Source organism: Pinus tabuliformis, chromosome J, assembly GCF_031772625.1.
Source record: "Pinus tabuliformis cultivar Carrire ecotype Pingquan chromosome J, CPIR1, whole genome shotgun sequence".
Classification (NCBI taxonomy): Eukaryota; Viridiplantae; Streptophyta; class Pinopsida; order Pinales; family Pinaceae; genus Pinus; species Pinus tabuliformis.
This window is the reverse complement of record NC_142295.1, coordinates 1,497,158,920-1,497,185,531: the sequence shown is the minus strand read 5'-3', so window position 1 is coordinate 1,497,185,531 and position 26,612 is coordinate 1,497,158,920. Positions and strand designations below refer to the sequence as shown.

The window sequence follows — 26,612 nt, the reverse complement described above, 5'->3', positions numbered from 1 at the left end:
CAACAAGGGTTACATTTTACATATTATACTTCAAATATCTTGCTAGGGTTTTGTCATAAACCCTAGACTCCATCTTCGAGATACAAAGCCTTAGATAACAATCATAGTACTATACATCTAAAGTTTCAACAACATGCTTTTACAACTTACATGTCAGACTCCACTAGGGTTTGTCGCAAACCTTAGATTTTATCATCAAAGCTAAATCATATCAATAATCGAAAACAATATCATGTCCTAGAATATCAAACTCTACTAGGGTTTGTCGCAAACCTTAGATTTTATCATCAAAGCTAAATCATATCAATAATCGAAAACAATATCATGTCCTAGAATATCAAACTCTACTAGGGTTTTGTTACAAACCCTAGATTTCACAAATTAAAACATGAGTATCAACAATTAAGTTTGCATACTTGCATATACATATCTAGGATGCACTAGCATTTCACATCAATATCTACTAGGTAAACCGAAGACACAAACATCAATACATCAAAGCATACAACAATTTTGATTAGGCTAGGGTTTCGAACATACTGGCGAATATACACCTAGGGTTTAATTCCTATGATCTTACTTTAGTTATTACTAAGGTTTTGTTCATAAACTCTAATTTACCAAAACCCTAAAAATCTAGGGTTTCATTATATAGCCTAAACATTAACAGTAAACCCTAAAGGAATAGGGTTTTTACCATGACATTCAAAAGAATAAGATTTCATCGTATGTTCTAGACTTTATCAACAACTGCTAAGTAGACCAAGGTTTCAATATTAACATAGACATACCCTTAACATCAAGAAGCTAGGGTTTTACAATGAACCCTGAGGGTTAGGGTTTCACAAGAATGATCAAACGTTAAGAGATAGTATAACAAGGGTGGATTCAATCTAATGATTAATCACCTTAACAAAGATCTTTATGATTCAAAAACTAGACATAAAGATGTTAGTAATGTAAAGCAAATTTCAAAAGAGAATGATCATACAATTTGTATGAAAAGAACCTTGTAACAAAACTTGTAATCTAAGACATACTTTGAGTTGTTCTTTAACAAACCTTGTAGGACTGTAGCTCTTGAAGAGCTTCCTTTACAATGGGTCTTCTTTCATGATTCAAGTCTTTCCTTTGAAGTTCCCTTCATAACTTTTATGTGTTATGTAGGTTTTCCTATCGAGGAAATATAAAGAAAAGGCTATTAGCATATAATTCAAACAAATCTCGATGTGAGGAGGAAACCAAACATAAAAGTGGAAACAAGGAACAAGATATTTATCTTTTATTAAAATGGTGAAGGCTCCCTCTTAATCCAATCTTTCTGAGGGATACCTATAACTTATCAAAACAATTTAAAAAGATTCTAACAAGATATATTAGATCTACGAACTCTAGAAATCAAAACATGAAAAAATAAATAAATAAAAAAAGACATTACAAAACTTCAAATAGTAAACTAAGAAGGATATGTAAGTCTTTGACTTTGGATTCTCATGTCTTATTCTTCTTTGGTGGAGCTTCATCAGCAACATTCACATATTCTCTTTCTCTCTTCTTATTCCTTGGATTTTCAAGACATGGACTCTTGTAGTGTCCTATCTTATGACAATTGTTGCATTCAATCTTTGATAGGCCAATATTCTTCCTAGCTCCTTTAAACTTCTTAAATGCACCCTTCTTCTTGTGTTGATCAGTTTAAGCATTTGAAATGTTGTCTTCTTTATCCTCCTTCTTATTTACTAATGAGATGCAGGCATCTTCTTGACTGTGTTCCACATTTGTTCAAAGGTAGGTGTATCTTTCCAACTACTAATTCCTTATGCAAATAAGCTCCATGATTTTGATAGACCTAGTAGTGCAACAATCACGAGTTCTTTCTCTGGTACAACTTCATCAATCACTTGGAGTTCATTTCTTATTCTAGAGATCCTTGCAAAATATGATGACACAATATCAGTTTTTGTCATCTTTAGTGTCCTTAGTTCATTTTTGAGGCTAGCTATTTGACCAATGTTTTTATGGTAAATAACTTGGAGAGGGCTTCATACATTTCTTGAGCAAAATCTATATTGGATATGTATGGGATTATATTGTCCTTAATCCATCTACTATGAGATTCATGGCCAAAATATTGGTTTCCCTTAATTTCTCCTTTTCTACATCATCTATAAGTTTCTTAATTTTTCCTTGAACAAGATTCAAAACTTTATGCTTAGCAAGAATAAGATCTATCATCTTCTTCCATGCCCGGTAATTGGAGGCTCCTTCTAGTTTGTTTTCAGACTTCATTTTCATGTCTTCTATGGTAGACCTTCCTCTTATATGACTTTTCCTTGTACGCTTTCAGTAGATCTTCAAGATACCTTCTTCAACTTAGCTCTAATACCATGTTATAAATATTAAGAAAGCAAAAATATTTTCTTATGTTGATAATTATTTGTGATATTCTTGTAGTTTTGTTATCTTCTCTTTATGTTCTTCTTTTATCTTAGTTTCATCAAGCAATCATCAAATCAAAACATGAAGATCAACAACACCAGATGTAGGCACTCAACCAGGGCTTAAACCCCTCGCTAGGGGAAAACCCAGTGAAACTCTTCCACTAGTAAATCAAATTGAGATAGATCAAGATCTTAGACCCCAAAGACCTTTTTCCTCCACCAAGTCAATCTTTCAAAATGATTTCGCAAACTCCAATAGTCTCTTCTTGTTTACTAGCTTCAACCCAGCAACAATCCAGAATTTTGACCGCCTGCTGCTTCAGAATTTCGGCCCAGCGCAGTTGCAATTTCAGCCCTTCCAGCAACCCAGAAACTTCGCATGTATGAGACGAGAGAGAAAATTCAACTTCTTATGTTTGACAAAGACTTCCTTCTTCGCTAGGGTTTCATTCCCCTTCCTTGAATTTCACACCCTCTTCTCCCTCCAACAAATGCAGATTGAACTTGTTGTGAGTGTGCTCCAAATGAGTCGAGTTGCTGCCCTTTTATAGTGGTTTATGCCTCTCTAATTAGGCCGACTTGTCCAGGTTGAGGCCAACTTGGTGGAGGAGGCCTAAATGACCTATTTTACATAAAAATAATTTTATTTCTTGATTGACGAAGCCCAAGAAGGGTCTTTTACAATATGACATGGACAAGAACACTTGACATAAACCCTAAAACCCTACAATGGAAGCTTTGACCTAAGAACCATTGACCCAAGCATAAAACCCATGCTTTAATAAGTCAATTTCTTTTATAATAAAATTTAATTTTCTTTCTTTTGACAAATACATTACATCATTACATCATGACTCAAATACAATTGTGAAGACCGACACTAATTACATTTTTCAACAGCCCACGGGGTAGCTAACTCTCATACTACAGGTTTCAAATCCATGTAATGCGGACCATCTACATAGGTAGCAGAAAAGCCCTCATATAGTTGTGGGCAGGCTTGGAATTTGACGGGCTGCAGCATGTATTTGCTGCTGTGAAGGCTTTGCACCGTAGACCACCAGAAATAATGGTTGATCCTGAATCCAGAATGAGGCTTAACTGTGGGCAGGACCAATGAGAATTGGCATAATTTTGATATAAAAGAGTGATATGGACAGAGGCTGTTCAAATAGCACCTTCTATCTCATAAGGTATAAACCTGAATGTTGACACAAATTTTCCAAATTTCCTGTAGGGAACCTCATAATTGGTCCATTTCTCATCCTTCTATGGTAAAATTATGAAATACATTTATGCTCTGAAAAACTAAGTTCCCAAAAGTCTCGGCTCTTTATATAAACTAATGATGAACTCCGGTGCCCCAGTGAAAGAATAAGTGGTAGTAAGATGTGCAACAGGAAATTAAACAACCAGTGCTGGATGCAGAGCCCGTGGGGGACACTCTCCAACAGTTTACCCTAATTGTTGAAAGTTTGAAACATTTTATCGCTGCTGGCTTTTGAAAATTCATATAAATTTAAATGACAAGCTTGTTCATGTATTTTCATCACCACCTTCAACTTTTTGATCTTTGAACAACCTCTGATCTAATTTTTACTCTGAGGCCTACAGTTGCCTGTCATATAAAAAATAAAAAGAAAATATGGATATGTAACTCAAAACCGTCTAAATACAATTAGGTTGAAATCCCAAACAGATGGCAACATGTAGATGGCAGATTCTCATATAGCATCTAAAATTACATTTGCTGAAGGACCAAAGTAATGTGCCTTATGGGGGGAAGCAGGGAATGTCAGCTGCCATTGCCACAAACCTATAGCAAAAGAGCAAGACGAGAAGAAAACCTAGCTGGGAAGGAATACATGTACTTTGAGTTTTGTTACGGGATGCCTGATATGACAGTAAAACACAGGAAAAAAGGAATGCACTTGATAAGATGACAGTAAAACACAGGAAAAAAAGAATGCACTTGATAAGATGACAGTAAAACACAGGATAAAAAGAGTGCACTTGATCAGACAGTCTTATTGGCACATGCCACATATACATCCATAGTTACAACTTACTAAATAGTAGAATGAATAAAAGACACATGATGTTGGCGATGCTATCATGGATAGGTGATTGCTTATCCTTGAGATAAAAGCCCAGAATGTACCTTCGGTAACTAAATATCCTAGTAAATTAATTGTAATATCATTGAATAAACCAATAAAAACTTTATTAACAATGTCTGTACAATTACAAGAATAGTATAATGAATTGGGGATGGAAAATAATATCCAACCAATATCATATATTCTAGACTTACTGCAGTTCATCCTGCAGCAAGCATTAAACACGAGCCTCTGGAAAAAGAGTATAGTTCTCAATTATGTGCGCCTAAAGGGCATCTTTGCTTCATTTCCATCGCTGTCTACTTTAATTGTAATTAACATCTTGCATATCTCTATCCTTGTATCGGTGGTAGTGTCTCTCAACATCTACTTGATGTTGTTGCTGCTGCTGTCGAGTAAAATGATAATGATGAATATGTTAATAGCTATGTCGATATTGATTCTCATGAGGACCCACATGTCTGAGTTAATCACGGCCTCCATAATCACGCCATTTTGCAGGGCTTCCTCCCTTTTCAATTTGATTCAACATTGGAGACCCAGACCACTTATCATCCAATCTCGATACCTGCTCATACGGATTTGAGAATGGAAGTTTACCTTCCTCTGCATGATCATAGGAAATATTGGCAAGGCTTCTTTCCTGCTCCCCTTGCATTGGAACAAAATCAGAAGATCTTGATCTTTTCTTCTCAGGGAAGCTCTCAAAGTTTGACTTTTTTCTTTTTCCTCTATTCTCACCTTCATCCCTATGTTCCTTTCTGAGTTCTATGCCTTCCTGCTCTACTCTGTATAGTGACCTAGCCCAGTTCTCTTTTCTCTCCTGTTTTGCTTTTTCAGCTTGAGCAGCAGCTTCAACGCCACTTTCCAGTTCTCTAATAAGATCATCTTCATCTATCAGGTCAACCTTTGGCTTAGTAGGTCGAGGATCCATTCCCTCTCCACGTGACCTCCTCCTTTTTTCCAAGGCTGCCTTCACCTTGTCTTTATTAACATCATCTAAGCTAGCCCAGGACTGCTTTCCTTCAATATCAGGACAGCCAAACTTAACTCTAGTTTCATCCCCTGAGTTATCACTGTACTCCTTTAATTCCACAGCCCTTCTTGAACCTGTTTGCTCATTTCTTTCATAACCTTGTGAAGTGCCTAACACATTTACATCAGAATGTTTGATTTTACTCAGCTTCTGTAAATTTGCTCCACCATCAAATTTTTCTCTGCCTCTACTGTTTGAAACTGGATTCAAAAACTGCTGTGAATCCTCACTGATATCAGCCCCTCCAGGTAAACTGCGTTCTGTAACTTGAGAACAGCCGCTTATAGGCGCTGCTCCAGCATATGCTTGTGAAATGCCCAGATTTTGACTGATCACACCAGATCTTCCACCAGGCTCATTTCCACGCAAACCAGGAGAGGGCCCATTTTGCTCGTATAACTCGAGCATTTGATTGCTGATGTCTGCATGTGAAATAAATAAACTGAAAATATAACACCCAATTTGTACACCAGGATTCAAACTTAGATGCATTATTCCTATTATGCATGAAACTGAAATTGCAGAATCCAAACCAATCGATTATAGTGCATCCATGGAATCATATAGTATTGAAAGCCCAGAAATTAGGTTTCCTCCATTAGAATCCCCCTCCTATAATTTTGTAAACTCACAAGGAATAGAAAAAAGAAAGAAAAAATATACTGAAAAAAAAGGTGGAAAAACAATCAAAAGGGGCTTTTATGAGAAGCTGAAGATTGTGAACCGCAAACCTTCCAACTGTGCTGGAGTCACTTCGAATGCCTGCCACCATACCACCTCCCCATCATTGGGAAGCTTGACCTTGAGAAACTTAGCCGCAAGGAAAATGGCCCCAGCAGCAATATGGTGAGGTTTGTATTGCAGGCAGAGAGATGTGCGCAGCCTGCACACCCCTTCCACTGCTTCATTCCACTGAGCTCAAAACAAGTGAATAAAGAGAATCGGGATACCTTTGAAGGACCCCAATTAAGAATTTAAAAAAACCACAAAGAGAGAAAATCTTACCCATCATTCACAAAATTCCATGCCACTTGAGCGAGCGCATTTTGAGCAACCTTAAATTTCTTAATCGCTTCAACAAGGGGTTTATAAGGATGGTGAACATTCATATCAAATCCCAAAGTCGACAGTAGAACTCTTTCCGCAATCACGATTAAATCTCTCTGCTGTTCATAAACCTCCTGCAGACAAGGTAAAAGCATTAAATTGAATGCTATAGAGATAATTCTGCAACAGAAGCAAAGAAGAAAAATGCAATCCTTCAATCAATGAAGAAACCAAGCATGCTTATGTATTCGGTAGAGTGTATAATGCATGCATCCTAAAGATGATTTGACAAGTGGAAATACTGGATGATTGCCATCTAGTTTACACTAAAATCAAACAGAGAGGCAGAATAGCCCATTGTGCAGAACTCCCACCTTTTGCTTGATAGTTGGGATAATTTCAGGATTCTTCTTATTACGAATTTCAAATGAGTAAAATACTATATTCTTAAATGCAGGGGGTCCTTCCTCAACCTTTCCAGCAGTGAGCATGCAAGCAGTTGCAATTGTCTGCAATAAAGCCACATGTATCCATTAGTTTCTAATGTGTTTCTGATAAATTTGGCAACAACAGTTTCTTCAAAACATAAAAGACATGCATGAAAATAATGTGCAAAAGAAGTCGTCAATGATACCAAGAAACCACCAACAATAGACTTCTTGACGAAAGATCTCAACAATGATCATGCTGAAGCAACACAAGACTTGGGCATACTATTTAGTGTTTCCATTATTGATTTATAAATTATGATGGATGAGCAAATGCCATTGAACATGTGTGTATGTAATTGTTGCAACATGTACTTAGCACTCTTATGATCTTGTCATTTACGAGTATTAAATGTGAAAATTGTATAATGAATTCTTAGTGTTGAGTCCTTTGATATCATTAATCTTATAATAAATTATTAAATTTTCCTTTTGTTTTCTTATAGGAAAAAAATATTGTATACAATTTTTTTAAGAAGAGATGCAGATTCAACCAAGTGGCCAGATACCTTCTGCCATGTACCAGAAGCCTTCATTTCTAGCACAGAACCTACTGAGCCTACTTCAACTATTGTAACATGTGTAGACTCCAGTAGGATTGTACTATCCATCCACACAGGAGCTGTACCATCTTATCCTTCCGTGGCCGGGAGGATAACTTGGCGAAGGTACTGTTGTAGCTTTTTCTATCTCCTATCACACAAGTGCTTCAGAAGATATAGAAGCCTCCTAGAGACAGCCTCTAGGTTGATAGGAGACCAGTGCCTAGGGCATCCGAGAGGAGTGCTTTTGAAGATTATCAGTAGGGCTTTCTGTTGCACTCCATATGTCACGTAGTTTGAAAATAGATAATTCAGGGGCTTGGTTCAATAGTCCTTCATCAAGGTAAACTCAAGCAAACACATAGATCTAAATACTCAAGGGGTAAATATGGCTAATCTCAAAGAGAAATGTCTTGGTTCTGGTGGCTGACACACAACAATAGGCAGCTTAACATTGTTGTTGTAGTATAGATGAACAAGAGGAAGGAAAGGAGGGGAATTGATGCAGAGGGCTGGACAGAACACAGAATCCTAAGCAACAATATCCAGTAGAAATATGCAAGGGTGAGGAGATGAAAGAGTGGAGCGTGAATTAAGGTCTCAAACTCTATGCCTCATGAATACATTCGTCACCAAACAACAATAAGTAAATCTGTGCACATACAGGTACTGTAGGCTATTAAATAACACAAGTGAATTTGTAGTTGACACAGGTACTTTTTACTACTTAGCAGCAAACATACAACCATAAGGAGAGTGATACCAGTAGCTTCATTACACTATTTCAAAGGAGGAAAGACATACATGAAGTGATAAACAAAGGGGAAACATACTGCGCATTGCTCTTATTGAAATCAAAAAAACAGTTTCATTAATCCTTGAAGATGGAGTCCAAATCACCAGTCCATTATATTTAGCAATTGTATCAGCCCAGGGATCTCATGAACAAGCAAATTGAACCAAAGTGGAACCACAGAATCCGGGCCTCTTGGGTGCAGAATTTGGGAACCTCTCTTAAGTGTTTCTACCCTCTATTTATAAGGAGAGCGGGAGCTTTGAACAACAGTTACAAAATATCTCAGTCGAGCTCCAGCTGGCTAATCGACTAGCTGTCTCGGCGTGTGAATGTTTTTCTGCCCAAAATTATTACAATCAGATTTGATTCTGTTCTTGAAAATACAAAAATTACAGAATAATAGACATAAAGAAAACTAAATGATGGTTGAGGAAAATATCTCCCTACCATTGATGGCCTCTGATCAGGCCACGTCTCTGGCACAATGTTCCTCTTCAGTTGCTTGATCGGTTCACCTGTCACTTTCACCTTAACTTCTTGAATTCCCCACTCTGTGGTGTTGGGAGCGATCAACTGTCGGTTGCTTGTCACAGAATAGAAACGGAGATCGGCCCAACAGTCCTTCATTGTCTGACTGTGTGGAGCTCAATGCTGAGAAATTAATTCTCAGGTGACCTGCACATTGCTTCCTGAGTCCCATACCTCCATTTATTTCACTAAAGACGTGCGTTGAAGCACAGAGATGGCTTGTATCACCTCAAGGCAGACCCAACACTCCTGTGGATCGTGGTCCTTGCTGCCTTGACCCAGTGATTTTTTACAGTCACCATTACTTCTGAGACCAACTCCTTTGTTCCCACATTCAATCTAGTAGCTTATGGCTCATCCATCTCATAACTCTTTGTGTTACACTATCGGAGCCCAATATGTCCTGTATTATTGCAATAGTGTTATATCGGAGCTTTTACCCATCGGGACTTTTATTCTTAAAGTCATTACAAAAACAAAGTTTCGATGTCCTTGGCCCCTTTTATTTAGCCCCTTTCTATTTTCCTCCACGGGACTAGGTGCGGTGATCGGAGGCTTAGCCTTAAGGCGCTAGGGCATTTTGTTCCTGCCTAGGGGTCGTTTTTCCTTTGTTAAGAGCTTAGCGCCCTTGGTTCTATGAGTTCTTCTCGACCGTGTGCCAGCCCTAATATCAGAGCCCCCTTATCGGCACTTTTTCAATTGCCAAATGTTATAAAGTGCCGACATCCTCAACCTTCGATATGACGTCATCACTCCACATGGCACTTCCTGAGTAGTGACACGTGTCACCCAGATTTGCCCCCTTAGGCCCCTCAAATCGCCAAAGCTGCCTACAACGTGTCTTGTCGTACCGCCACATCATGTTGACGTCATATGCCACTGTAGCTTTATCGAAAACAATCATATGCTGCCGTGTGTAGCTTATCGAAACCAATCATATGATGCCACGTGTCCTGCTAGAGGAAAGACAAAAGGCTTCGTCCACCTTTGGTTTGGCGATGAAATCCTTTGTTAATCCTTATCGGCACTCCCCGACCATTTTTAACGCTCTCAAAACTTTTAACAATATCGTAACTTTTTAAAGGTTTGCACTTTCAAAAGAATTGATCCTCCGATTGTCGATGTTCCAATCTCCTCTGAGCTCTGACGCTGCCTGCTCCGATGTATTGGACCTCCAACATTGCCACTGCCGATATCTTTGACTTCTAATATGCGATTGTCGATATCTTTGACTTCCGATATGCGATCGTCGATATCTCTGATGCTCTCATGTTGTGATCGTCGATATCTCTGGACCTCCGATATGCGATCTCAGATATTTTTGACCTCCAATATGCGATCGTCGATATTATTTGCTTCCTGAGGCTTTAATCCTTGAAACTTCAGCAGACCATATCTTTTGGTCCAAGAGTCCATTTTTGGACTTCCACATGTGGTTGAAAAGCTTGTTCAGAGCACTTTCTACTAGAGAGGTTCCAATGTAGGTGTTGAGTCCTTCTGCAACTTGGAAGATGACTGCAAGCTTCTCTGCTGTTTTTCATTCTTTTGACATCATTTGGCACCATTCGAACAATTTTGCAGTAAGTGATAACATTGGCTCCAACTGGGGACAGTGCCTTGTTGGCAAGGTGCTGAGAACCTACAAACTAGTAGCCTTCACCATTGGGCATGGAGTCAAAAATATACAAACCTGTAAAACCAGAAAATCTCCATGGAACTTTATTTGCTAGGAGTCATTTCCCCGTAAAACTAAAATGCAGAACTATAAATTATAACAACTTGGAAATTAAATGCTCACCTAGTGAATTTATTTATATACAACTCTTACTTATGCATAGGGCTCAATTCACCCAAGTGACGTCAACCTTCCAATGATACCAGCCCAACATCAGAGTACTGGACCTTATGCCATCATTCTCTAGAAATTCAAAAATTAAAACAAGCATGTACCACATAAAATCTTTGGACAAAAATTTTGATATGTGCCCCCAACTTGATAGTTGATGCTCAGCTCTTTTAATCTCCTCCATGAACTTTCTAATTGGCCTTGGAATTGATGTATATTGTTGCAGGCCAAAGAAAGATGCCATGTAGTCAACTACTGGATCATGGAACTGATGAGAAAAATTTATAGTTGTCTCCCTTTCTTGAACAGTTTCCAGGGAGGAATCTTTCTGCAACAGGCAGCCACAGACATTGCTTGGCTCTTCAACTTTGGGCTCCTCTTGAAGAAGTTGTTGTTGGTCATCTTCTCCCCACTTATTTGTAAGCAAATCCCTTTGAAAGTCTGCAACCATCTTATACTCCTCTAAATCATCTGAATCATAGATTGGAGAAGGTTCTTGAACTTGTTCTCCAGGTGAAGGATGTGAATCGTAAATTGGAGCCTCCTTGTTAACCTCATGGTGGGCCTCCTCTTTTTGTGCAGCTTCCCATGACTGGGACTGTTGTATTCCTGCATTGCCAACATCCCTTCAGATTCATACGAATCATAAGAAAGAGAATCATCAAATTTGGCAAAATAAGACCTCTGAAGGTTTGTTTGCAGCTTGATGACGTCTCCTTCTTCCCTTTCTTCATTGTTGGGTGATGCTTCTTGATGCAAGTATATGTCTCCTTGGAGTTGAGCCCCACAAACATATTCAGCAGGATCATTAACCTTAAAAATATTTTCAACATTAAAATGGGCACAACAATCTTCAAACAGAGCATCCAATGGATATAATCTTTTGCAAAAATGATTAAATGCTATGTAAAATCTCTTTAAGGAAGATACGCTACCACGATGTAGTGTTCTGTACCAAACTCTAAAATCTTCATCTAAAGAATACATGAACAATTTCATTTTCACATCTTCAAAAACAATACCCTATTGTTCCATGCATTCATGAAAATTCTTAAGGAGTTCGTCCATGGATTTCTATCTGTGTTTCCACTTAATCTAGGCAAATAGGTATACCATTCACGAAATGAAGGGGCATGATGGGGATAACCAGCAATAGAAGAAAAATCCAGTGGGGCAAATTTGTTGGCCAAGAATGCACGAATGGCCATTTTGAAAACCCTCTAGGTGAGTGATCTCAAGTTCAAATGTAAGGGAAGTTTTTTTTTGTTTAGCATCAAAGCGAGTACGAAGCCTCTTGAAAGCCAAGATGACCAAATAACGATATAGACAGTGGAGTCGCCAGGGTGTTTACAATAAGATTCTAATAGTGGAGTCGCCAAGGTGAGAGATCTTCAACCCACACTTCCCTTGCTCCCCTGACAGAGGGAATGTAAAAATTGTCATACCCAGGGAAAAATATTCGGATTCGTTCCCCAACAACGAAGCCAAAAAGATGTTGTAGCTTTTTCTATCTCCTGTCACACAAGTGCTTCAGAAGATATAGAAACCTCCTCGAGAAAGCCTCTGGTTGATAGGAGACCACTGCCTAGGGCATTCGAGAGGAGTGCTTCTGAAGATTATCAGTAGGGCTTTCTGTTTCACTCCATATGTCACATATTTTGGAAAGAGATGACAGTGGAGTCGCCAGGGTGTTATAAAGTGCCGACATCCTCAACCTCCAATATGACGTCATCACTCCACGTGGCACTTTTTGAGTGGTGACATGTGCCACCCAGATTTGCCCCCTTAGGCCCCTCAAATCGCCAAAACTATCTGTCACGTGTCCTGTCATACCGCCACATCATGCTGACGTCAGATGCCACTGTAGCTTTATTGGAACCAATCATATGTTGCCATGTGTAGCTTATCAGAACCAATCATATGTGTTGCCATGTGTAGCTTATCAGAACCAATCATACGTTTCCACGTGTCCTACTAGAGGAGCGAGAAAAGGGCTCGTCCACCTTTGGTTTTGCAATGAAATCCTTTGTTAATCCTTATCGGCGCTCCCCCGTTTCCACGTGTCCTACTAGAGGAGCGAGAAAAGGGCTCGTCCACCTTTGGTTTTGCAATGAAATCCTTTGTTAATCCTTATCGGCGCTCCCCGGCAGTTTTTAACGCTATCGAAACTTTTAACAATATCGTAACTTTTTAAAGGTTTTGCACTTTCAGAAGTTTCAATCCTCCGATTGTCGATGTTTCGATCTCCTCGAAGCTCTGACGCTCCCTGCTCCGATATATTGGACCTCTGACATTGCGACATTCGATTATGCGACCGTTGATATCTCTGACCTCTAATATGTGATCGCTGATATCTTTGACGCTCTGATGTTGCGATCGTCGATATCTTTGAACTTCCGATATGCGATCTCAAATATTGTGGACCTCAGATATGCGATCGCCGATACTCTTTCCTTCCTAAGGCTTTAATCCTTGAAACTTCAGCAGATCATATCTTTTGATCCAGGAGTCCATTTTTCGATTTCCACGTGTCGTTGAAAAGCTTGTTCAGAGCACTTTCTACTAGAGAGGGTCCGATGTACGCGTTGAGTCCTTCTGCAGCTTGGAAGATGACTGCAAGCATCTCTACTATTTTGCATTCTTTTGACATCATTTGGCACCATTCGAACAATTTTGCAGTAAGTGATAACATGTACCACACCTATAATGGAATAAACATCAAATGGAAAGCTTTAAGGATGATCAAACAAGTATGGGGGTCCATCAGCAGGAAGGTTACCACCTTTATGACTTCCTCCATCATAGGGGATCATCTTACACTAGAATTTTATCTTCCTTGTTTGAGGTTGCCATATTCACCAACCAATAAGCAATTTGATTGGCTTACCTTTTGAATCATTCGATCTGCAGAGCTCAAAGATTTTGTGCGAGTGCTAATCCGTGACATTTGGTTAAGGCATTTTCCAGGCGGGAGCATTGTTCTGGTACTTAAGATGATCTATGGTACCGTTTGAATCCCCCTCAAAAAGGCTTTTGAATCCCGACCTTAGGGACTGCAAGATGCCAGAAATCAAGGCTTCCATTTCTGCTTTGATTATATTTGATTACATTTTGTGATTACAAAGAATTGATGTAGAACAGCATGACATGACCCTGATGGTTTCCTGAAAACTCCTTCCCTGGCCACACCTGGATTAACTTTTGACGAGTCATCGATGCTAAATCTTGTCCATTCTTCAGGAGAATGACTCCAAAACTGCTGGCCCTTAAGTGACCTAAGTGCTATCCTTAACAGTTAGTGGTTTTGTTTTAACCGTTATTGGTTTTGTTTTAAATATTTATTTATTTTATATTCTCTATCTGATGCTCCCCATGCACCCTGATTTCCGAAATAGTGTCATTGTCCCACACTCGCTAACCCTGACTACTTTGTATGAAATACTGGTAGATAAAGGAGCCTACAGTTATGTCCCTGGCTACTTAGTATGAAATACTGGCAGATAAAGGAGCCTACAGTTATGTCAGGACTGGCATGTAAAAGCAATTATATATTTGCTCACAGATATATCCCGATACATACTCTGAGTGACATTTTGGATTTGATGCAATTAAGAACTATGAAACAGCTCAAATGTGTAGCCATTTAATCAACCAAGTTATATAGGACATCCACACTAATGTCTACAATACCAAGTACTCAATATTGTGTCCAAGAATATGTTTTTCTCCAACAGGACTGTGAATGAAAGTAAACAAGAAAAAATTATATGGAACAAAGTGCTTCTAAACCTTTAGTTCTCATGCAAACATACTTCTAATTCCTAAAAAATACGAACAGGGACAGCTAAAATAAAGCGCATGGCAACAATAATATTTCCATAGATCATGGCACTTTGAAATTCAAACTTACAAGATCATAGTGAAAAATAGTTCTTCCTCGAAGCTGGAATAACCCAACACCACAGCTAGAGTTTGAAAATTACTTGACCAAGAGATATAGGCTACAGCTATTTCAAATATTTGATGATAAAAAATGACGTCAACAGGAAGTGACAAATTGGTGTCTTCGTTTATGAAAACTTCATGTCAATCTTATGAGATTGGTCACTGATAATGCAAAATCCATGAAGTTCAAAGATTGTATTAAAGCATACAATGTATTTAGTTTATATCTTTACCACTGTCAAAGTATCATTGGAAAAAAAAACTACAAAGATAAGTTAAGCTATTATCACCCATACCTCAGAAACCACAAAAACAACTTTCAAAACAAAGTAAACAAAAACTAACAAATCAGATGAGCATCTCCAACCAAAAAAGGCCAATTTTGAAAGTTCAAAATAATTGAACGAACTAAAACCCATTACCATGAAAATACGGAAAAATAAATCATACTATAAAACAATTCAAAATATGCATATATGTGCGCTCTGTCATACTCACGTATCTATCATTCTTCATGTGAGATTGACGATGAAAAAAGCGGTGACAAAGGACAATAGCTGTTGCTATGGTTACCTGAGGCCTGCAGCAAAAACAGAGCAATCATTTCTCTTTCAGACAAATTAATTTATCAATAAATTAAACGACAAAGTCAACATGTAGATTCATTTCATGACACTAAGAAAAGAATCTCCCTTACATATGATCATATATGTGGAACTTACAACAACGAAACATTTGTGCATATTAATATCACCGAATAGAACAAAATCTAATTAATATATGCACTCGCACAAAGAAACAAGATAGATAATGGATTTCCTACACAATTGCCAAACATCCGCAACAACATACTAGACAAAATTCTTATAATCTATTTGGCAAATAGTAGACGTGTTCCACACATATTCTTATCATGTGTCTGATTTTTTTTTTTTTAAATCATTGGTATTTTCTCACTTTCAGTTGTAGGGAAAGAGCATTGACACAATCTCATTGTGAAGATAATGGGTAAAAGCAAAATTTAAAAGAATTTCAACTCCCATTGTGAAGATAATGGGTAAAATCAAAATTTAAAAGAATTTTAAATGTTTTGTGAAATAAATTTAAGAGAATTTAAATATTTTGTAAGAAATAATTTGGAAGGATTTTGGATATTTTGTAAATATTTAATTGTTGAAAAAAATTATCTTTATATTTTTTAATTTGTATTTTTTAATATATATAAAAATATGCCCACCAAATCACTTTTCCAGGATTAATTTATTTCATATAAATATTCGAATTTTCAACGTCTCCCATGTCTTGTATCCTTGTATCATATTTATAGTTTCGTGGCCTTCACCTTAAATGTTCTCATATTATGTGACTCAGCTTGTATCATGTGACTTAGCTTATAATATTACAAACATTTAATAATGGAAAGAATTAACATAACTTTGAGCATTAATCAAATAACCGGCTCCAAAATAAATGTTTTTCAATGGATTCCCCCCGGGTAGCAAATAGATTTAGTACAATGGCAAAATTCGACGAGTATAGAATAAGCCAGCAGGCCATTCAGGAGTCGATTGGACTAATAGGAAGTTAAATACAAACTTTAGGTTCATAAAATATTTTGAACCATAGTTTTAAAAACAGGTTAGTCTGAACTCGAAACTCGTCAAATCGGCCGGTTAGATAGGCCCAACTAACAAACTGGTAGAAAACCCAGTTGGAGGGTTGGTTTTTACCGTTTTGGTACCTACCTAATTGGTACATATCGCGGCTCTAACAAGTTGGTTCTAACCCTAACCGGCCTGGTTAGATTCGACATTTGTGGGGAATCCAAGATCACCAATGGCGGTTTTTCAAGTGGTTTTGGAAGAAACCGGGGTTTTTCCTTCCAAAACAGGACCTCTTAGCCATAAAACCAAACCTAAACTTAAACAAAAAAAACTAAGTCAACCCTAGCAATGCTAGCAATCAATGGTAATGTTAAATTCTTAAAGAAAAAGTGACAATTCCTTTATCTTTCATTTCCATCCTTCTACTTAAATTTTAACATTACTATGAATTGACTCAAAATGTTTGAGAGTGATTTCAACCTCATTGGTTTTCATATGGAGAAACTAGAATTTTAGATTTCACTCAAAATCAGCAAACTTAATAGTTTTCGGATTTCAGGGTTTGGGGGACTGCAATGTTTCCATTTGATTCTGCCATGTGCGAGGACATTGGATTTGCATTTGATCAAGAACATGAAGCCCTTTATGTACCTTGATGTTGGTGGTATTGATTGTTGAACACCTTTACCACGGCCTTAACAAAAATGTACCCTTCATTCAAAGCGAAATAATTGGTTACGCATGCTATTAAACCAAAATCATTGGTTAGGCATGATAAACCTTTTCAATTTCTACCACAATATAAGGTTGAGCAATCCAAGTCTGAAGACTTTGAGCTAGATGATGTTTATGTAGCTCTTGTTGATGATCCGATTTCTAGTAGTGGTTAATCAATAATGATTTTGATGAGCGATTTGTAGTAGGTTAGTGGCCCAATAACTTGCAGCATTGTTTTTGAACTCTAGAAGCCACTAAGAGCCTCATTATGTACTTTGTGGTTGATATGTATCATTGTATTGTACTCGGTGTCATTTTGATATATTCATCCTTAAATGGTATGTAGATGAGCAAACTTTGCATATTTTGTCTCTAATGGTTTGTAATCATGGTTTGAAATTTTAAAAATAATTTCTTTCATTAAAAATTAATTATTTTATGTATTTTTTCATATCCGGTTCATTAAATCTGTTTGACCCATTTTGATCGGGTTCCAGTTCCAATCCAAGTTAGATAGGTGGCTGGCTCAAAACCCAATTCCAGCTTTTAAAACTATGTTTTAAACAAGGATAAGTTAGATAACCATTACTTCCATCATCATGCTAGATTGGGAAAGAACTTTAAAATCTTATTACACAAAGTGCTAAAATTTGGAAGCGTTACAACATCTTTAATCCAAAAATTGAAATGTGCACATCCAAGGAGGGGCTAAATAGATTGAACTCTTGTGAAATGGTTGTTTGTGATTTATATCATTATAGTAACATCATTATAGTAACAAGAAAAGGAGCATGTTTTGCAAATATGAATTGACTTATGAGTGTGGATTGCACTAGTGTTGGAAATATTGTTGACATTGATGTCAAATATAAGGGAGATTATAATGTCCAAGAAGAAGATTGCAAGATGAATATTATTGGAAATATTGTTTACCCATTTTTTTCTTGATGATCAATTTGGATACCCTATCTTTGAAGGCATTTTTAATCTAAATATCTAGCTCAAATGGGAGCATAAAAAATATGGTTGAATAACTTATTCTAATAGCTTTCCAACCATTTATGGAACTCCCTCTAACTCTATAGGAATGAGAATATATGGAAGATTATGTTAGGTCAATCTAGTTAGAAAGTACAGGTCAGCCCAACCAGTTTTACAAGTCAACCCCATAAATGAATGTAGAAACACTACAAATGAAGAATAGATGAGTGCATTTAAAGACCATCCAAGCAAGAAGAGATCTGAAGTGCACAACTGAAGTTGGAGAATACTCTTGGGATCTTAAAGGTGGATCAAAACTGTGATTTGTAGAGTGAATGAGTCATCTTGGACTTTCACTATAACTTTTCTTCTTGGAGGTTTTAAAGTTTAAACCATTAAACTTGGAGGATTAGAGATATTTTCTTGTACATGTAGAAATTTTAGACTTTGGTTCAATGTAATTTCAAAGATATGATACGAGGAAGTTAGGGTTCCTGAATGCTCCTATAATCTTCTTCAAACAAGTAAACTTGGCATTTTCACTATAAATTTTCTTCCAATACCTCTTATACTATGAAATCTTAAAGACACAGAGGTGAGATCTCTAGGTACCAGTGTCAAACTTTGGTTCACTATAATTTTGGAGATGTGCCCTACGGATGTTATGGTTTTTGAATAGTCTTGAAATCAGCTTCAAACAGGTCATCTTGGCATTTTTGCTTTAACCTTCTTTCTGAGATTTTCAAACTATGAAATCTTGAAGAGACAATGGCGAGATTTCTACGTACCCATGGCACAAATATCAGACTGGTTTGCTATAATTTCAGAGACATGCTTTGTGGAAGTTAGGGTTCTTGAATGCTCCTTAAATCTAGTTCAAACAAGTAGGTTTGTAATTCTTGCCATAACTTATTTTTTGGGAATTTCTAGACTAAAAATTTCAGAGATCCAAGGAAACATATAGAAGTGTCTCAAATAAAAATTTCAAAATCAGGTTTGCAAAAATGGGATATGTGGCATGTTGTACAAGTTCATTCCTAGGAAGAGATCAAAAATAAGAAGTTTTGGGAGAAGTAGACCTGGTGAAAGCAAAAGCAGCAAGCAAACATGGTGAAGGCAAAAGTAGCAAGTAGACCTGGTGAAGACAGAAGTAGCAAGCAGACTCAGTGAAGCAAGTTGGTGCCTATAAATATTTGTAGCAGCGAGGATTGGTGTCTACAAATAATCCAGCAGAGGGGATTCGTGCCTCCTGTAAGGTGGTACCTACAAAACCTGCAACAAAGAGGATTGGTGTCTCTTATAAGTTGGTGTCTAAAAATCTTGCAACAGAGAGGATTGGTGTCTTCTGTAGGTTGGTGCCTACAAATCTTGCAGAATGGGGGATTGGTGTCCCCTGTAGGCTGGCACCCACAAAGTTTGTAACAATAAGTTGATGCCTACAAAGTTTGTATCAATAGGTTGGTTCCTACAAAGATTCGTTATAAAGAAGTTTTCATTTATATCTTGTGTTGCATATGTGAGATTGTTTGATTAGGACTCATGAATGTTTAAATAAGTAAAAAATTGTCTTACACTGATTCACTCAATTCCCCAGTATAAGTGTGAATCCAACCACTGGTTTTAGAGCGGGTTCCTTTAAAAGCAGCCCAACCACTAGAAGGAAGATCTCAGATAGACCATGGCCAGTTATGAAGGTTCTTTCACAAGCACAACTCCATTATTCGATGGAAAAAATTATGCCTTCTTAATGATAAGGATTAGGACTTATCTAATGTCTCTTAGTTTTGACATTTGGCAATTGGTAGTGGGTGGTTATAAAGCTTTAGCAACTCCTCCATCTAGTCAAGGTGGTAAGAAGGCTTGTGTAAATAATGCAAAAGCCATGAATGCCATCCTATGTGACCTATTAGAATCAGGTTTGTCAAGATAATGAACTGTGAATTTGTAAATGACATTTGGGACAAACTTCAAAATAGCTATGAAGGAGATAGCAAGGTGAAGAGGGCAAAGCTTCAAACCCATAGAAGACAATTTGAGAGCTTGAATATGAATGATGAATGATGAAGAAGACATTGCAACCTACTTCCTTCATGTCGATAAGATTGTCAATACTATCAAAGGACTTGGTGAAGAAGTTAAAGAATCAATGATTGTACAAAAGGTGTTACGATCTCTCCCATTAAGATTTCATGCAAAGATCTCAACTATTGTAAAAAATGAAGGATTTGGAAAACCTATATATGGATAAGCTACATGGGTTTCTCACTACATATGAAATGAGGACAGAAAAAGAAAAGTCAACTACTAAGGAAGCAACTTTAAAAGTTTCAAAGAAAACATAAGAACTTAAAGCCACTGATTATTTTAGCAATGAATCCGATGAAGAAGAAGCATAGTTTGTGAGAAAGCCAAAAAGAGGATCTAGTAAACACAAAGGTAAGCTACTATTCAACTTTTTTAATTGTAGTAGAATAGGGCATTTTGATGATAAATGTTCACATGCAAAATGTGAGAACAATGATCATGAAGAAGAGCACAAATATAGAAGCAAGTCCTATAGACACTAAAACGAAAAGTATTCCATGAATAAAAGGTTTTCATTGTAGAAGAGGGTGATGAATATGCATCTAACATAGAAAAAAAAACTTGTTTTCATAGTCATTGATGCAAAGACTGTTGATAAAAAAGATGAAGACAATCAATAAAAGAAATTAGATTCAGAGGACAATAATATTGATGGGGAAGTAAATCTTGAAGCAGAACTTGTTAGTGCCCTAGAAGAAATAGATAGACCCAGAGGCAAGATCAAAAAACAAGAGGAGCTATCATAGAAATAGGAGAACAAGAAAAAATTATGATCCTGATGAAACAACAGTTCCCATCCTAAAGACAAGACCAGAAGAGGCAAAGAGAATATAAGTAGTGAGAAGCCAGTTGAAAGAAAAAAAAGATTGTGAATAGCTAGAGACAAAATTTATTTCCTTGAGGAAGGAACTAGAGCAAGCAAATGTTCAATTGAATCAAAGCTTGAAAGAGTACTGAAATCTTAGATGATATTCTCAGTTGTTAAAGGCTACCTTTCATCAAATAGGTCTTGGCTATAAAGAAAATCATAAGATCTCCAAGAGAGAATCAAGCATAAAGCCATCAAAAAGGAAAATGAAGAAAATCCCAAAAGTCATGCTAATGTTCTCAAGATTTCCTTCAACAATGAAAACAACACCAAGAAAGGGGATGAAGACCAACAAAGAAATATTTTTTTCTCACAAGATCAACAAGAATGAATTCAAAAGAGTTGCTCCACCAAGAAGGCCTTTAACAAGTCGATATCAATATATCTTCTTTGGCTATTGCTTTGCTTGTAACAAGTTTGGTCATAAAGCAATAAATTGTAGAGCTTATATAAGAAATAAATACATGAGAAATAGAAACAAAGGATTTTATAAGACCTCAAATAATGGTTTTGTGAGTAACAAAACTAGAAGTCTTAATGAAAGTGGTGTTAGAAGATACAACTCATTTGCTCCCCTATTAGGTATCATATTAAATGTGACAAGTGTAATAACTATGGGAACAAAGCATGTCATTGTACATGCAACACAATAAGGCCTACTAAGCAAAGCAAGAAGGAAGATATTACCAGGCATAGAGAACAATAAACAAAGGTATAGAAAATGAAGCAAGAAAACAAGAAGAATGTGGACTTGCTCTATATGCTCGAAACAAAGCAAACAATTGGTTTATAGATAGTAGATGTTCAAAATACATGACATGAAATGAAAGTGAATTTCTTACTCTAAAAGATGAAAAAGGAGGAAATGTTATCATTGGGGTAATGCATTATCAAGGATAATTGGAAAGGGCACAGTTAGTCTTGATCATGGAAAGACTAAAACACGGAATATCCTAAATTTTGAACGTCTAAAACACAATCTTCAAAGTGTCAAATATGTGATCAAGGATATGATCTCACAATTCATTCTAAATGATGTGAAATAAGAAAAGTAGATTCAGGAAGATTGGTAGTAAAAACAACCAAGACCCCAAGTAATGTATATGTCCTTGATGAAGTTAAAGGAGAAAATTGTTGTGATATCCCTCTCCAATCATCGCTAGAGGAAAGCATAAGCTTAGGGGGAGTATCACTTTGCCATTGATGTCAAAGGGAAAGAAATTACAGACAGGGGGAGTTCTTTAGCATCATTGCTCAAATGTATGGTGTTGTCATCAACAACAAAGGAGGAGATTGTCGAATATTATGTTGTCATTGATGTCAAAGATAGGAGAAGACTGAAGATGTCAAGGTTAGGGGGAAACCAAGTTAGGGAATACTAAAGTATTGTTGCAGAATTGACTAAGAGAGTTGCCATCAATGACAAAGGGGGAGATTGTTGGAAATATTGTTGTCATTAATGTAAAATGCAGGGGGAGACTACAAATGTCCAAGATAAAGATTGCAAGATGAAGATTGATGGAAATATTATTTATCCAATTGTTTCTTAATGCCTAGTTTGAATACCTTATCTTTGTAGGCATTTTTACCCTTAATACCTAATTCAAATGGGAGCATAAGATATATGATTGAATAACTTATTCAGAGACATTTCTAGAGGTATATGGAACTCCTTCTAACTCCATAGAAATGAGGAGATATTAAAGATTTTGTCAGGTCGATCCATCCAAAAAGCATAGGTTGGTCTAGCCATAATGTATAGGTCAATCTAGCAAATTTTACAAGTCAACCCTATAGGTGAATGTATAAACACTATTAATAAAGGATAGATGAGTGGTCTCCTCATAGGAGGACAAAGTGGTTGGCACAATGGGATGTTAAACCCTCCACCTAGTTTGAAATCCCACTGGGGGACATCTTTAGATCATTGTGATAAGGCTCAAGGAACAGGGTCACCAACCCTCGTGGAGTCTCGGCTCTTGCTAGGTCATAAATTATTGGTATATCTGGCTTACAAGCTATTGGATATACTCTTGGTTTTATAGTGGCAGTTGCTAGGTTTGATCCTGGGCTTTGCCCAAATTACTCCAATGAGTTACTGATTCACCATGATATGAAAAAAAAGGATAGATGAGTGCATTAGAAGACCATCCAAGCAAAAAGAGATATGAGGTGCGCAATAGAAGCCAGGGAATACTCTTGGGGTCTTAAAGGTGGAGAAAAAATGTGATTTGTGGAGTGAACGAGTCATCTTGGAATTTTCAATATAACTTTTCTTCTCAGATGTTTCAGACCATGAAACTTGGAGATGATTGAGGGGAGATATTCATGTACCTGTGGTAGAAATTTCAAACTTTGGTTTGTTGTAATTTCGAAGATACGACCCTTGTGTAGATTTTACACGAAATTCGGATCTGCTAATATGAAAAATCTAAAAACAAATTTTCTATTCACATAGACTCAGAATTTCTCTACCAAATAGCAACGGAATAAACCCTCGCTTGCTTCAAAATTTTATTTAGGAAAACATAGCAATAGATCTCATACAAATACAAGCTTGTTTCAATCTGAAAATACAATGATTCTCCTGCCTATCCCAGGCCTGAAACCCTCGCTTGATCCCTAATCTTCTTCCTCCTTTTATGCGCACCAGAGGCTCCAATTTCCTTACGCAATTCCTAAGGAAATAGCCTCCTATTTCCTAGCGCAGCATGAGCTCCTACTAACTAGGGAATTTCCCTATTTCTATGTGCATATGAACATTTTGTATGTAACTTCAAATGTAAATCAATAAGCTTGAGCAGCTTTTAAGTTTACACAAAATCTTAAAAATTAACTTACAAAAGTACCACAAGCAAATGTAATATACCAAAGAAAATCAAATTCTAAATTTTCAAAATCAAAAATTGTGCAAAAAAAAATCCATTTGGAAGTGAGTGACATTTAAAATTTTAGTTTACAAAATATGAAGACTCTCTTTAGATCGGAGGCAAGGCCAGCATAGTAGCTCCCCTCACTTAAGTAGGAGGGGGAATTTGGGTTGATACCTTTTGGCCTTGTTACATTTCTTGAGATCGGAGCCAAGGCCAACACAGTAGCTCCCCTCACTTAAGTAGGAGGGGGGATCTGGGTTGATACCTTTTGGCCTTGTTACATTTCATACGGTATGAAGTCTCACTTTGTGATTTTCATCACATTGATGGAGATTTGCTTCTTATTCCTTAGGGTTGTTGCACCAATTTGGGGGATTCATTTTTATGGATCCCATCTCTTCATGGCATCATATCATTTTATGGAGATCTTGGTTGGGACTCCTCTTTGGTTAAATGATGATTCTACTTGCTGCTCGGTGGTCTTCTCACATGTTTTTGCCTTGTTAATTACCCTCGAGCCTTTTGATATATTTTTTTATGATGATTATGGAGCCTGCTACCTCATCATATTATTACATTGGTATATTTGTTCATTCTAACAAGAGGATGTTACACCTTGGTTCATGTATGATGGTTCCATACCTTAAAGGGTCAGATGTAGCATCATACTATTACATTGGTATATTTGTTCATTCTAACTAGAGGATGTTACACCTTGGTTCATGTATGATGGTTCCATCCCTCAAAAGGGTCAGATGTTAGTAGTATGGGATGAGAAGGGGCTTATGTTCAAGATTACCATAGTACCTAATTCTCTCTTTATAGGTGCATATATTTCGTTTACTAGAGGTTTGGAGTTAGGAATTGATAGTTTCACTTGATGTCTTGATTATGTAACAGCTCCAAAATAACAATAAGTAATTAATTAGATTAATCAAGCGATTTATAATCAACATGCAATTTATCAACTAGTTAACATTAAATTTCGAAAGAAATGTGAGGAGAGACAACTTACCTATTTTTCACTTATGACTTCAAGGCTGAACGTTGGTTGAATTTTGCTAACTGCAACAAAGTCTTGGGGACGACTCTGCACCCAACCGTAGGTTCAATTGCACAAAATCTTGCTACAACTGGCCACCTCTGAGCCCTCAATCAACGTACTACTGCCAGGGAATCATTTTTCTCACAATACTATTCTCCCAAGAGAATGGATGATGGAATCATGGAATCATGGAAATGCCTCTCATCTTCCTCCCCGTCTATTAAATAGAGCAAACATTGGAAGGGGAACTACATGCACACACTCCATGTGTCCACATGCAACTTTACTGCATTCTTGTTTTATTCTTTTGTTTTTACTTTTTGATAGCTTTACTGATTTTTACTGCTTTCTTGTTTTATTCTTATTTATATTTATTTAGAGCGTGTAATTAATTTATTATTATTTATTATTTATTTACTATTACTATTTTTTATTTATTGTTTATTATTTATTTAATATTATATTATATTATTTATTATTTATTTTTTTATTATTTATTATTTATTATTAAGGGACATTACATACTCCCCCACTTTAAGGAACTTCGTCCCAAAGTTAAGTTTTTATTATTTATTATTTATTATTAAGGGACATTACATTTATTTTTTTATTTATTACTTCATGTAACAGTCCCGACACCCTCTGTTGAACTTGTATAACCAGCAGGCATCGAAAGTTTCACAACACCCAAGAAATCCCAAGGAATCTCTGTCCTTTTTCACACTTTCGGAACCAGGCATAAGCCTCCCCGATCTGTATCCTAGTCCAAGGCTGGCCCCAAGGCTCGCGCCTGACTCAAACCTCATCTGCCCCAAGGCAGGCATCCGATACAGTGCTCAATGTCTCCAGGCATCTCGCAAGGTTGGCCCACTCCCTCCACAACTCACTAAGGCGCACAACCCCAGGCATCGAAGTCCTTACACCCCCACTAGACTTTGGCATCCCAATACAATACTAGGCACCTAGCCTTCAATATCAGGCACTTGGCCTCCTCAAGATGGTCTCATAGCCCTCAAGAGCTATACAAGACAAAGGAACCACTAGCATATGTAGTGTTGATTGAGTTTGTCCCCAGCCCATATGGTGTTACTTATTCTTCCTCGTGCGTATGGGCTCGCATGAGACCATCAAATAAACCGGGCCTCTCAGCCCATTTGTGGAGTCCTGTCAATCATCACACCTCAACATGCAACCAATGCATTAGCTATACCATCATAGTATCATAGAAAATAATCCACATGCCAAGTCTTGCATGCCATCATAAGAACATTCATCATTGTTAATCGCAACATTATGAATAATAACGAACTGCATGCTCACGCATGTCATAAATTTGTATGCAACTATGACGTGCTTCACCTCAAGAAATACCATCATAAGTTATAACATCAACATATTTGCATCAAAGGCATATCATGACTTCACATAATAAATTAAGCACATGTCAATAAACCTCATATTATAGCATCATAATTCCTATGCCACGTTATGCATATCATATCCATCATGAGTATTCAACATTAAATACCTATCATCACGTAGTAAATGAATATGTCAATATACCTCGACATAACATCATAATGCCTATGCATATCATCATCATCATAAGGATACATCATCTCTATAAGAACCACATGTGCATCATTATCC

At 37.0% G+C, this 26,612-nt stretch overlaps 1 protein-coding gene across 1 annotated transcript in view; it reads right to left on the bottom strand.

Annotated features, from left to right (window-relative positions):
- Positions 1–4,608: 4,608 nt before the first annotated feature.
- LOC149233099 (cyclin-T1-3-like) overlaps positions 4,609–26,612 on the bottom strand; it is a 50,954-nt gene continuing 28,950 nt past the window's right edge. Inside the window, exons 3-7 of the mRNA XM_089379695.1 lie at positions 15,288–15,369; positions 7,019–7,153; positions 6,603–6,778; positions 6,329–6,480; positions 4,609–6,019 (exon numbers count right to left, since the gene is read on the bottom strand). Of these exons, the coding sequence (XP_089235821.1) occupies positions 5,028–6,019; positions 6,329–6,480; positions 6,603–6,778; positions 7,019–7,153; positions 15,288–15,369 (1,537 nt within the window). The 3' untranslated portion in view covers positions 4,609–5,027. The remainder of the gene's footprint in view (positions 6,020–6,328; positions 6,481–6,602; positions 6,779–7,018; positions 7,154–15,287; positions 15,370–26,612) is intronic.